This window comes from Pseudophryne corroboree, chromosome 8 (genome assembly GCF_028390025.1).
Source record: "Pseudophryne corroboree isolate aPseCor3 chromosome 8, aPseCor3.hap2, whole genome shotgun sequence".
NCBI lineage: Eukaryota > Metazoa > Chordata > Amphibia > Anura > Myobatrachidae > Pseudophryne > Pseudophryne corroboree.
Window position 1 is genome coordinate 443,787,248 of NC_086451.1, and position 14,372 is coordinate 443,801,619.

Consider the following 14,372-nt stretch of genomic DNA (forward strand, 5'->3'; position numbering starts at 1 on the left):
GAGTGTCCACAGGACTCTCAGACGCTACCCGGCTTCCTTCTTCCGGCTCCCCAGTGCAGCCGTCACACGCCGCTGGGAGCCGCCAGGAGAGAGCGGAGGATGTTCCCCACCCACCTGTCCCCGGTATATGGGAAGTTATGTGTGCGGGGCGGAGTGAGGGGACGGCCACATAGTTAAAAGCCAATCCCGGGTATCCCAGTAATCCCGGGATTGGCTATTTTTCAATCCCGATACCCGGGATTTAAAAAATGGGCCGGGATTGGCTTCCCTACTCACATATACCCCTTTCACACCACACAAATAACCCAGTATATTGCCGGGTCGACGCGAGTTGCTGTGCGGTGTGAAAGGGTCAGTCCAGAATTCCTGGGTTGCCTGACCCGGTAATTCAACCCGGGAAAAAAGAAGGGTTACTCCCAGGCTATCACCAGGTCAGGTGCAGTGTGTACGGGTTTCCCGGGTCGATGCGACCAGGTACCCGTTCACTGCATAGGGAGAGGCGGAGCAGAGATGATCTCATCTCCTAGCGCCGCCTCCACTCTCACCCCCAATGATGCCGCGGTCCCCGCCCCTGATAGTAACCCATCCCGGCAATATGCCGAGTCGGGAAGCCAGTTCTCTGGGTCCAATGGCAGGTCGTACCCGTGAAGAACATGTTTCAAATTTCCGGGTGCGACGCGGCATTAGCGATCTGGAAGCGGTATTATTTGTTTCTATTTATGTCATACGCTTGTATGGCTGGCTCGGTTACTAGTAATTGAAATAATATATTCTGCCTGCAGTCAGATCTTTGATGTTTTAGATTGTTTCAATAAATATTGCACATAGGGGGGAAACCGGGAGGGAGCCTCCGCCCTTACCACCTGGGACTATTAAATTGGATTCCCGAATTCCTCAGCATGTTAATTCCCATTAAAGCACTGTTTTAAGGAGCATTAATTTGGGTTAACGGGCATTAACGCACAGAATCCATGAAAAGTTCAGAGATTCGTGCATTATCACGGTTGTAGCAGCCGTAAACCCCCGAGTTATTGTGAATTTTTTTCCAGACCTACTGAGAGAGGTTGAAACAAATCCTCGATAACTGCTGGCTTCGGGGCTAATTGGATAGCCCCACGGAATCAATTAGATTACCATGGCTAGTTGCATTCTCCAATAGTATCAGTTTCTGTTTCCTTTATTGTGCCACAATCTTGCGTTCCACCTGCTCATCTATTACTGTGGGGGTTGCAGAGTCTCCACAGGTATATAGTCTGCAGCTGCTGTGACCCCCGCAGCCCCTCTCACCAGCACATGTCATTTCTATCGTTCCATAAGCAGAGATCTTTCCAATTTCAGTCGGCTCTATTGTTCCAAGCCAGTCCAGGGAGCTGGTGACCGCTGCTCCTGCAGGGCTAACAGGCATCGGATACTGCGAGCAATTCAGACCTGATCGCTTGCTAACATTTTTTGCAGCACTGCCATCAGGTCAGAACTGCACATGACCCGCAATACGCAGGCGCGCGTCGCACAGGTACAAAGTGAATCGCCACTCAGCAATGGGTTTGTGCGAAGAATCCATTCGCATGGGCGATCGCAGGAGACTGACAGGAAGAAGCTTCTAGGAGTGGTTGAAAAAATGTAGGCATGTCCAAGCGTTTGCAGGGCGGGTGTCTGACGCCAATTCTGGTCCCGGACAGGCTGAAGTGATCGCAGCGGCTGAGTAAGTCCTGGGCTACTCAGAGACTGCACAAGAACTGTTTGTACAGCTCTGCTACACATGCGTTAACACACTTGCAAAGCAAAAATACACTCCCCTATGGGCGGTGACTATGTGATCGCAGCAGTGCTAAAAACCCCTAGCGAGTGATCGGGTCTGAATTACACCCACTGTGCGCTGATGTGACCCCCGGTACTGTAAAGCGAGCAGCTATTTTTGCAGCATCTCTGTACTGCACCGGGGGTCACCGCAGCACACAGGAGGTCCCGATGACCGGCAGCCCGCACCGGAGCACTGATCACCGGCTCCTGGGACTGGCAAGTCTGTTTTATTTATTACCTTTTTTTTTTTTTTTTTTTACCAGTGATCATCTTGTATGTCCATCGGACACACAGATCTGATCACCAGAGCCCGGTTACTGCACAGCTTCCTCTGCCAGGGGGCATATAAAGCTGTGCAGAAGTAGGAATCTCGCAATAATCCCTGTGGTAATGCCAGCTGGGACTGGCGTAATTATCACAGGGCTCATTGCGGGTTATTTTCACCTTTTTTTTTTTTTTTTGTAAATTCGGCCCAGATCGTATTTCACTTTCTAATACCCCTTTCACATCGCACAAATAACCCGGTACCGACACGGCATATTGCCGTGTCGAACCGGGTCAGTGTGCGATGTGAAAGCACACTGGCCGATTTAGCGGGTCGCCTGACCCGGTAAATCGACCCGGTAAAAAAGAAGGGTTTTACCCGGGTTGATTACCGGGTCAGGTGCGGTGTGAATGGGAGCCGTGTCGATGCGACATGGTTCCCATTCACAAGATAGGGAGAGGCGGTGCTGGAGATGAGCTCATCTCCCGATGCCGCCTCCACCCCCGCCCCTGCTGCTGCTGCGCGCTCCGTTGTTATGGCAACCGACCCGGTATATTGCCGGGTCGGAAAGCCAGCAGCGGAGTGCAAATGCCGGATCCCACCCGGTAAGTACACGTTTGTCTTACCGGGTAGGATCCGGCATTTGCAGTCTGAATGCAGCATAAGTATGGGACATGCAATCTAATTACTAAAAAAAGTGAATTAAAGGATTTGGAGCAGTTTTTCATGAAAACTGCTCCAAAAATCCCATTAATACATTTAAGGGATACTAAAATATTGTGAGAAGGGCGTGAAAACACCCTTTTTCACATTTTTTTTTTTTTAGTAATAATGTTAAGAAATAGGCCCCTAAGACTTGTTACATGTCCACTGTCTATTGTGCACTCACCTCACAGTGTGTCACTCATCCCCCCACTTAGGATCAGCCTCTTGATAGTCTGGTCTCTGCTCTGAGCGTTCTGCAGCAACTTCTAGAAGAAACATAAAATGGACATTTAAAGAAACATTCAGCTGGACAGCGTTAGGCATTGGTCAGTCACGTTATTGTGACTGGTCCCATTTTCCCAGGTTTGCCAGGAATTGCTCTATCTATATATTAATAGCAGAAGGATGACATTTATGAGTGACTTATTTCTATGATGCCATTGTCTGAGCAGGATCCATCATATACCAAATTAAAGCTATTGGTCCGCAGACTTGCAGAATTACATTGGCGTTGTAATTGGTTGCTTTATTTCAGAGTTATGTGGCAAAATGTTCGCCTGCCATTAACAATGCATCACCATTGTGCTCTGGAAAAGGTGACAGTTGGTAAACTCTCTCCATGCACCTGCTGGATGACCTGGAACATGTGACCTACTGGGTGGTCTGGAAACTGTGACAGTTATTTGCTGCCACCCACTAAGCAGGGATTTTTGCAAATTTGACTCCTAAGGGGGTAAAAAGGGGTAAAATGCTAGTTTTATTAATTTTGGAGTTTATCCAAGCACATTTTATTTTTCCAGGGCCTGTAGTGGTTTTCTTGATAATATAAATAGACTGCATTATATTTTGCATTAAATGATTACCGAAAACCAGACTAAAAATATAATGTTTTTCACTTGGTTACATTTCCATAACCAGAGCATCATCATGGCATGCATTCATATTGTTCTTCTAGGTACTACATAAATACTATATACATAACTGTATACTACAGTATATATACTAACATCAAAGTCTTATAGGATTAGAAAAAAAGTGATACTTTTTATATATATTTATTTACCTTAACCATGAGCAGATGTTTAATCAGAAACCCCAATAAGTCTACTCCTTATTTGTATCAACGCAAACTGGATCTCTTAGGAACTACATATGCCTTGCATAGCCAATTCAGTTATGCGAAGCAAGGAGTTAGGCTAGTGATTTGGATGAAATCCCAACTGACATCGATTAGTGACGTCAATGGGACTTCCAGTAACAACTTGGAAATATTCAGAACCTGATGCGACAGCATTGTACAAATAGTGTTTAGATTTGACCACTGTTTACAGAGATGAATCAGGATACATTTGAAATGTATACATTTGTAACAAAAGATCTACAATAAAGTATATTCTGAATTCTACAAATATTATTTTACATAACCCAAGCACTTTAAGTGAACAAGTTGCCCACTCCTGATAGGACGTCTGACCTCTGAAGTAACTTTCTTACCGTGATGAAACGCGTCAGTTGTTTGGTTGGTAAGCAGTTGTCCTTTTAGGCGGACTTTTGCCTTTTCCTCTCGAGACCAGTGTACTCTACATGTTGCCAATTGAACCAGTACAGGGATTCTTGGAAACCTCCATTCAGACTGAGGCAGGCTATTCCATTATTTGCTGGTCATTCTATTGGTCTTGGTAACCACTTTATTCATTCTACATCTAATATCAACCTGAATAGACATTTTATCCTATACCTGACTACCCGACTGGGCCGTTGATTTTACTTTTTCCGCTAAAGACGTTGTAGGTCCACGGTTATATTCAGTTCATGTTTTTACCATATGACATGTCACTTGGGGCTACTTTTCTGCATTATACTGTAGGTTTTCCATGTGTGGGTTTATTTGCTTTGCTATGACTTTGTGGTATTATCCGGATACTGTATTTGGGGGGTTTATTCAGAGATGAACGCAGATTGCTCCATACACAGCCAGATCTGCGTACATCTCTGCACATGCCATTCACAGATGGGTAGGAAGTCCAAGTTAAATAATCCTGGTGAAAAAGTTAATATATAAAATGAATGACATTGGATGTAGGTCTTGAGCACGCCTCAGTGCCTATTCCCTAGCAAGCCACGGGCTAGTACACAGCTTCTCAACTCAGTCCTCAGGACCCCAAACAGTTCATGTTTTCTAGTCTCCTCACCGAATCGCAAGTGAAATAATTAGCTCCACCTGTGAATCTTTTAAAAGTGTCAGTGAGTAATGACTACACCTGTGCACCTAGGTGACTTGGAAAACATGAACTGTTTGGGGGTCCTTAGGACCGAGTTTGAGAACCACTGGGCTAGAATAACCCCTACTTTTGGCACTGGGACTTTACATTACCTTTGTAGTCTGATCTCTCTGAGTGGCAGTGTCATGTAGCTGCACCAGCTCCGCATGGGCTTCCTGCAATTGCGATTCGTGCTGCCGTCTGTCTTCCCTTTGCTCCGCCTCCTTTGCCCGCAGAGCCTCTCGCAGCACTTTCTGCTCCTGGGCCGTGTCCTGCAGGCGCTTCTTGCAATGCTGCAGCTGTTCCTGTACCAGACAGGACAGACGTTATTGTGAGGCTGTTTGTAATTCTCTGAGTAGAAGTAACAAAGGAAACCCATACCCGCATCAGGCTGACTTAAATACAAATATGTGTAGCCTAAAGTAAAATCCCATAACTGCATTAGCATCCTGTAACTTACCAGGCACACACAGAACAAACACACTGCTGTTACGGTGTATGGATACACCTACACTCTCCTACTGTATGTCCATTACCAATAGCGCCCCATTTTCTCGCTGCTACTGTATAAAACTTTCTAGAGATCTTACACTGTTCCTGCAAGCGATTCCATACGGGAACTTCTCTACTGCCTACTTCTGATACTTGCGCTACTGCCAGGCATATTGGATACCCCGCAGCCACATGTAGCCTTCAATGACTGCAGCAAGGAAAGAAACTTCTAACAGCTGTAGGTTCCTGATATTTTTTACGGATCAACCTTACATGGAGCTTTCAAAATTATTTTGTTGTAGTCAATTATCATTTGACTTTAGCACTTAAATATAAACTGATTTTAATTTCTCAGGAATTTGGGAGTTCTACCCCTAATTTAGGAGTCTCCCATACAGTCTGGGAGAGTCAACAACTATGGCAGCCTTTACAGTGCCTAACTCTCATGGCAGAGTCTTCGCATGATCTCTATAAAGACTATGGGGGTCATTCTGACCCATTCGCTCGCTGCATTTTAAACGCAGCAGAGCGAACGGGTCCCTACTGCGCAGGCGCCGTAGTGCACCGGCGCATGCCAGACGGCCAAAGGCCGTAGCAGGGATGCGATCGCCTCTGCCTGATTGACAGGCAGAGGCGATCGCTGGGCGGGAGGGGGCGTAACGGCAGCGTTTGGCCGCCGTTTCGCGGGTGCGGTCCGGCCAACGCAGGCATGGCCGGACCGAACGGGGGGAGGGCCGCAGCGGCTGCGTGATGTCACACGCAGCCGCTGAAGGCCGGGGAGCGATGAGTAGCTCCCGGCCAGCACGCTAAAGCTGCGCTGGCCGGGAGCTACTTTTGAAGTGCAAAGGCATCGCCGCTGTGCGATGCCTTTGCACTTCTGCGGGGGAGAAGGGGGGTGGACTAGCCCTGTGCTGGGCGTCCCCCCGCATGTCAGGGGAGATGATCGTAGCTGTGCTAAATTTAGCACAGCTACGATCAACTCGGAATGACCCCCCTATATGTATCCAGCATTGGAGAGAGATAAAGTGGAGTAATTGCCCAATCTGCTTTTGCTCTTTCAAAGACTGTGCTTTGGGCAACTTTTCCTCTTTATCTCTCTCTCCAAGAACCTTGATGTATGAAATATTAGGTTCACTTACCTGCAGGGACAGCACTTCCAATAAAAGATCTCCCTTGCAAAGAGAGGACTTCTAGGTTTATGACCCAGGAGTTCTATTACATATGCGCAGCCATCAGACAGCACATGTCCAATTGGCAGGAGATGGAGAGGGATTCTTCAGATCCCACTCTGGGGGCTTCTTGCGGAAAGATTCCCATAGTCTTCTATTGGCAACGCCATCTGTAGATGGCATTGCCTGTGGTGCAGAAGCTCAGGAAAGTTTTGCTTTGTGAACATGCTGCATGCCGGCACATCACAGCCCCATAGAATTCTATGGGGACTGCTGTGTTGCGGCTCTGTCCGATATCTGCGGCTGACCCTCTTTAATACATATGGTGAGCCATATGAATTGCTGCAGTTTCTAAAGGTTTTTCTGCATTATTGTGATTAGTACATCCTGTCCGAAGACTTGATACATCTCCCCATAAGTGAGCAACTGGATATATCAAGACAGAAGACTGTGGTGGCACAGGCAGTATGGTACAGATGGAGAAGAGATAAATGTTTTTTTATTTTTATGAAAGATATTCATAGGCGAGTACGTCATTCAAATAAGGCAAACACTGTGCCCTGAAACATCATTTACTCTCTCTGTTACTACAGCCAGTAAGAGCATTAAATCATTTACTCGGGGTTTTATCTTCAGGTGGACACATATATCAGAATTTATAGCTCCATACTGTAAGGAATCGCCAATGCAGGGCTAGGAAGATGGGACCTACTCAGAAACATAGGCTCTATTATAGACCTCAATCCAAGCAGAGCAAAGGGACCGCACCCCCTCGTTGTCTACCAGATTCCGGCACCGAAGGCATGAATGGACGCTTATAATAGGATCACTGAGCCATCACAAACTCTCTCAGAAATCATTCACATGGGAAACAGATTCACAGATTCCCAGCTGCCAACCCCAGCACCGTGCCACAGAAAGAGTGGAAATTAGGGAAGGGTAACTATCAAGATGTGAGGCCTCTCTCAAAACAGGCGCTTGATGTACATCACATTTGCCTGGTAATGACCTGTGACCCTGGAAATAGAATAATAGGCCTCTACAGGGCTTCACTTGCTGCGTTACATTATAGTCCTATTATCCTCAGTGGATGCTTTAGGAATAGGTTGTGTGAATACTGGTATATAAAGATAATTATAGGGAGAGATGTATTGAGCCCCCTAAAGAGTGGACAAGTGTAGAAGTTGCCGTTAGCAACCAATTAGCCTTCACTAGCAGCCTCCAGCTACTTCCTACTTTGTTGTCATTAGAACTCAAACAGACACCCAACTGACTTTTCAAACAACTGAATATCCCCCCATGAGTTTAAGAGTAATGTGTGGCCCCTTTAAAGGTTCGAGGGCCACCCACTGTGGCCCTCAAACTGTATCAGGTTTCCTGTCACTCAGCTGGCATTTATTAAGCACATAAAGGATAGGCAGAAGCTGATTGCTGTCAGGGCAACTTCTTCACTTCTCCACGCATGTGACCCAGATTAAGGTTCATGGGTGTGCCAATATATATTTTGATTAATTAACACCTATAACCACGAAACCCCTGTTTCATTATCCTCTGCAATATTTGTGGCCATTAGGTACACTTTGAACCTCTTTTCTCTTGGGCATCGTCTTGGGATGTCTTAGATTGCTCTTACCTGGAGGAGGGTCTGGCTCTCATTAAGAGCAGTCAGCAGCTCCTGGATGTCTCGCTGGTGATGAATGCTTTGCCGCTTACTGTCTGCAAGGGCTTGGGACAGGAGCCGGCCCTTCTCTTCCAGCTGGGCTAGAAGAGGATTAGGGGCGGATAGACCAGGAAAAGAGCCACCAAGGTTGTCCAGCCCTTCGGACAGGAGCGAGTCTGCGAGGGCCTGCAATAGGGATGGAGTCCAGGCTGTGACAATGAGAAGGTCTTGGTGCAGAGAGGGCATGGGCTATGATTACTGCAATGTACAGACTCTCCCACTCACCTGCACATCCTGGTTACTGCTGCTCAGTGCCCCCTGCAGTGCGACAACCAGGGCATCTTTCTCCCGCAGAGCAGAGAGGCGCAGAGCATCCTGCGAGGCTGCTGACCGCACCGCAGAGTCCAGGGACAACTCCAAGTGCTGGATCGTAAAATCCTTTTCCCCAAGAATGTCACGCAGAGCCTGTATGGTTGAGTAGATAACAGTGCTACAGGTTCTGCTATTCTTTCAATGGTCCCACACCCTCCTCAAACACTCAGCACTCAGTCACTGTGATAACAAGTCCCATTCATGTCCCAGGCCACCGCGAACCCAAGGACCATCCAGGACCAGGTATTTGCTACGGTTACAGTTTTGGTACACATGTAAGACTGTTGGTACACATGTAGGATAGAAAGCATAGTATGCACAAGAATAAGCAACAATATTGAAGACTATTCTTCCACAATAGCAAAATACAACGTGGGCCCCACTATTCCCATTATTGGCTACACACAACCATTGCTCCACCATGGACATTCCCTGCTATTCCCGCAGAAACCCATTACCGCACTTACAGTTATGGTGTCTTGATTCTCACGCAGAATCTTTGACAGTCGCGCTATGTCCTCCTCTCTCGCATTCAATGTCTCCTGTAGACTCTTGACCTCTGCATCCCTTTGGCGCTTGCTCTCTGCTAGCTCATCCTCTTCCCTCTGCTCAAAGAGGTAACAGAGTCAACGTGGGAAGAGGAAGGACATTCTCCAGCGGTTTCATATCCTCCCATGATACTTTGCCTTAGACAGTGCTTTGTGATAGGTGAATGAAGCTTGATGAAACCCCTGCTGATCAGTGTAGAGATTGATGGGTCTATGTACTAAGCCTTGGAGAGTGTTAAAGTGGACGGAGATAAAGTACCAGTCAATCAGCTCCAAGCTGTCATTTTTCAAACACAGCCTGTAACATGGCAGTTAGGAGCTGATTGGCTGGTACCTTATTCCCCCCCCCCCACTTTATCTCTCTCCGAGACTTAGTACATATACCCCAATGTACCAGCCAATCAGCTCCTATCCACTTTATCTCTCTCCAAGGCTTAGTTAATACTGAAGACCCCTGAGTTCTCTAAGGCCCGGGAATTTTTTTTTATCCTGTGAATGGTTCTAAGGGGGACATTTACTAAGCAGTGATAAGAGCGGAGAAGTGAGCCAGTAGAGAAGTTGCCCATGGCAACCAATCAGCACTGAAGTAACATCTATAATTTGCATACTATAAAATTATACAGAGCTGCTTATTGGTTGATGGAGCAACTTCTCCACCGGCTCACTTCTCCGCTCTTATCACTGGTTAGTAAATGTCCCCCTTAGTTGTATCGCAACCTATTTTTCTTTTATCAATCTGTTGTGTAAAACAAACAGTGCAACAAGTAAAGGCATAATTTACTAAGGGTGAGATGAATCAAACCTACCAAAGTGCACAAGTGGAGAAGCTGGCCATGGCAATCAATCAGCTTCTGGCTATCATTTAATAGAATATACTAGATAAATCTCAGCTACAAGCTGGTTGGTTGCTATGGGCAACTTCACCTTTCCTCTTTAGAAGGTATTATATATCTCCCCCTGAACATGGGCTAGGACAGTGTACCATGAGTGGATCTTAATGAATGTCACCAAAACAAGGAGGCCAGAACAAGTAGTGGTGTCACCTTTATCTGCTCTTCTCGCACCCGTATCTTCTCAACAAAGTCCATGATGAGGTCTCCTGAGGGCTCCGAGGCCACAGGTAGAGTCAGCAGTAAGGTCAGACAGTCCTGAAGGTTATCAAACAAAAAGTGAAACATGAAACATTGTATTCTCCCTCTAGCACCACAAAGCTGCCCCTTCACGTACCTCTAGGACCTCTTCCTTAAACTTGAGGCTTCTCATGAGTTCCCGGATTAGTTCCTGCTGTTCTGTTGAGAGGTCCTGAAAGAGATGTGATAAGCTGGTGTTTTATGCTTCATGAACAGGAACCCTGTTCCATCGGATGTCCAAAATGTAAGTCATTAGGGGCCATATCACAACTAGCAAAATTCTAATTTCATTGGTGGAAAATACGCCCATTTGTCCACCTGCTGCGTACATAGTTGTACACCCCATTCCGCTTCTGTGTAAGCTATTGTGGGACTGCGCTTCCAGATTGTGTAGAGTCGTGTACAACATGTATCCTAAAATAACGCATACTGTAGTCAAAATGAATTTAGGTCTTAAATGATCATCAAAGAGAGGAGACATTGGAACGTTGTTTATTTCTTGTGCCATGAATATACATTTGAGTGGCACTGTCACATTAGAGAACTGGCAAATTGCAATAAAGGGCAGAATACCAAACTTTCACAACTTCCACGCTTCTGCGATAATATCAAGCTCTTTTGTAGGCATCGCAAAGCCACACTATCCCAGCAACATCCCGGTAATGATGCTCTCCACCCAATGAGGTTCATTTATACACTGCTTCTTACTATATTATTATTTTTTATTTGTACATGGGCGCAATACAGTTTTCACCCAGCTTCAGGTCAGAATACACAAAGACTGCACCAGCGCCCTGAGGGCGGGGTTAGGCCCTTACAAGCGCTAGACCTCCTACATATACCTCCCAGGGATCAGTGCATTTTCCCTATTGTGGCTTCTTATTCATCCTTGTGCACTAGTATTAGTGTACATTTCATTAAATTCTGATCATCGTAGTTTAAAAAAAAAAAAAAAAAAAAAAAAACCAACAACCCAGCCTTGGCACCCCCTCAGATCTAATCCTTGGACGGTGGCCTCAATCGACCACATACTCATTTACTCTGATGACATATACTATCGTTTACATTGGAATGGTGGAGGGAGCTAGAAAGAGTGCCCTGTCTTGCCCTGGGGACTAAAATTTGGGCTCTAGCCTCTTCGTTAAATCAGAAGATGCAACCAGTACCCCCCACGTTGGCACAGCCATCTTAGAGCACTTACCTATGTATTCCATGTATTAATTAGCATGCTTGCGCTATAACCACTTGAGGTCACCAAACATCATCTGTGCTGTGGGTGCATGGTAAATCTGACATAGTAAAGTGGCGGATTGTGACAAATACGCAGTTAAACTGTGCAGTTATTCCTGAGAACAGGACATATTAACAATGAACATCTCTTACTTACACACACACACACACACACACACACACACTTACTGAACAATTGCATCATCATTACGTTACATTCTACATTTGCCCATTACCTGATGCCCTGGCACGTTTCCACCTCCCTGAACGGTCTTCATCTCTGTCTGTAGCCAGTTTAGTGTGTCCCGGATATGACGGGAACGAGAGACTTGAGTGCTGCAGAGCTTAAAGACAGATGGATGAGATAGTGGGATACACAACTGCGAACAGTGCCAGGTATATTAGCATAATAATGTTCTGTTACTGTTTTCCCACTTATTTTCCCAATGGCAATAATCTATGCTGGATTAAGTGAATTAATGTAGCTGAGGATACGTTAGTGGGTAAAACAGAAGCAGAACATTATAACATGGTTCTAAAATCATTGAATTGGAATGTGCATTAGACTATCAGAAATATGGCAGCAAACAGTAAGCAACTAAAGTTTTCCTGACAAGCTAAAGGTGGTAAAAGAGGCACCCTGTACTAAAGAATAGTCAAAATGTTATATTCAAGTGCAATTACAATACATTTATAAAGCATGTCTGAATGTGACCAGATATCCAAATCCCAAATTTTTGCTTAAGAAGACATGCCATAATCTTCTCAGTGTATAAAGCTTCCAGCTCACTCTGAGCATAGAGCATATTCACCTTACATACACCACACAGAACTCTCTGTTTCACAGTATACTCCCCATGTGCAGATGACATAATTGTGTGTTACATAAACATAGAAATAACAATATGCCCTTATGCCCGCATTTAACGATCTCTGCCGTAACCGATTCAGTAAACTAGATATTCATGTTTGCAGGCTTAAAACACTAAGGACTCTTCTTAATAAACTTCTAGATGCATTTAATTTAAATAACACTTCATATCAAGATTTGTGTGATCACAAAACTGTCAAAAAATAAATAAAAACTGGTTGCAGGTTCTTAAATAATTCAACAGACTGCGTCTAATTTTCTATTTGTGTATTGCCAATATTTGGTATATGACAAAAATATATATTTGCAATTGTTTGATTATGCCTGCTATCTGATCGTACTACGTGTACTGTATATTATATACAGGACTCTTTACTGTCTGTCAGCAAGAACAAACAATTGTCTATTGTTGGCCAGTAGAAAATCTTATTTACTTTTGCTGGGACGGATATGTCGGGTTGCAAATACCTAGCAGATTGGAAACTTGATCTAGGGCTTCCAGTTCCCCTTTCTACAAAAGCAAAATATTCCAATAACAACAACAAAAATATTATCATAAATATAATATTAATATTATTATATACCTCAGAGCCAATGACCATATATGCATCCCAGTTGTCACCCATTTCTTCAACCAGTGGTTCCTCTGTTTCTCCATACTCTTCTATCTGTTGGTGCACATTTTCGGCCCTCACCCCCTGCTGGCCCCTGACTGGAATCCTGCTCCGAGTGGGTGTTTTAACTGGGGTGTATTTAATTTCTTTCAAGCTATTCAAAACTTCTCTCACCACCGGTTTGGTGACCGAAGGGGGTGGGGAGGTTGTCAACAACAAGGGGGGTTCCCAAAATACTCCCGCTTCCTCTTCCCCTGTGAAGGACAGAGCCTCCAAAGATGTGGCCGACAAAGAGGACAGGGACCCCTTACTGCTGTCTCCACCAAAGCTCCCCAGGGATTTGCTTCTTTGAAGGGACGTGTTGCTATCATGTCTGTCCCTACTATGCCTATTTCTCCGAGGCACAGTGCAAACAGATTCATAGTTGGCATCTGAAACCCTCCAGGACGAGCAGTAGTGGCACTTCTCCCCCTTCACACAACGGGAACAGCCACCTGGTCGGTCGTCCCACCACGTCTCATGCTCCCATTGTGAACGGTCTTGGTCAAGAAGTTGTTGGTAGGACTTTGAAGGTGCCCCAGAGGACAACGATCCTAGGGAACCACGGAGAGAACCTGAACGGTCAGGGAAGGGCGAGTTAGGCCCTGAACTCTGGTATCCTGGGGAGAGGGAATTATTTCTAGATTTGGAGTAACCAGGTGAGCGGAGATCGTTGTAGGAACCGCGATAGCCAAAATGATTGCGTTCAGGGTTATGTCCATGGTACTCTGGTGGAGGAAGGCCCCAGGCCTTGGCGTGGATGGTACGTAGGGTGAACGAAAGCTTATCCCGCTCCGTCAACAGGCGAGTTGAGCGTTGGTCATAGAGCTCTCGCATACGAGACAATACCAAGTCGTATCGGTGGTAGACATTGAGCGTGTGGCAGCATTTGCCGCAGAGAAACTCTGCATCTTCTGGCCTACCCTTTCCTCTGGGGGACCTGCTGTCAGATGATCCAGGTGGGCAGCGTGTGACATTGGTACCCAGTACATGAGATAGGACCGCGGGGAGGGTATTTGAGCCCCCGAACAGCCACTTTCGGCGTGAGCCACGGAGCTGGCAGGAGCACAGGCGGCAGAGGTCCGACATGGCCTGGACAGAAGGGAGAGAGGGTACAACAATAAAAACTAACGCAAAAGCAAACAAACATTTCTAGTGATAAGAAAGTGACGACTGCTGAGAAAAAATCATTTCGCACACATTCTGCAGCTACTAA

General features: G+C 45.8%; 1 protein-coding gene across 5 annotated transcripts in view; it reads right to left on the reverse strand.

The window, feature by feature from the left end:
- LOC134949521 (uncharacterized) overlaps positions 1–14,372 on the reverse strand; it is a 164,200-nt gene that overhangs the window by 4,008 nt on the left and 145,820 nt on the right. For all 5 annotated transcript variants that reach the window (XM_063938141.1, XM_063938145.1, XM_063938144.1 and 2 more), the window contains 9 exons: positions 13,088–14,248; positions 11,869–11,976; positions 10,500–10,574; positions 10,316–10,420; positions 9,192–9,329; positions 8,638–8,817; positions 8,326–8,538; positions 5,145–5,336; positions 2,955–3,036 (listed from right to left, as the gene is read on the reverse strand). In XM_063938141.1, the coding sequence (XP_063794211.1) occupies positions 2,956–3,036; positions 5,145–5,336; positions 8,326–8,538; positions 8,638–8,817; positions 9,192–9,329; positions 10,316–10,420; positions 10,500–10,574; positions 11,869–11,976; positions 13,088–14,248 (2,253 nt within the window). In that variant the 3' untranslated portion in view covers position 2,955. The remainder of the gene's footprint in view (positions 1–2,954; positions 3,037–5,144; positions 5,337–8,325; positions 8,539–8,637; positions 8,818–9,191; positions 9,330–10,315; positions 10,421–10,499; positions 10,575–11,868; positions 11,977–13,087; positions 14,249–14,372) is intronic.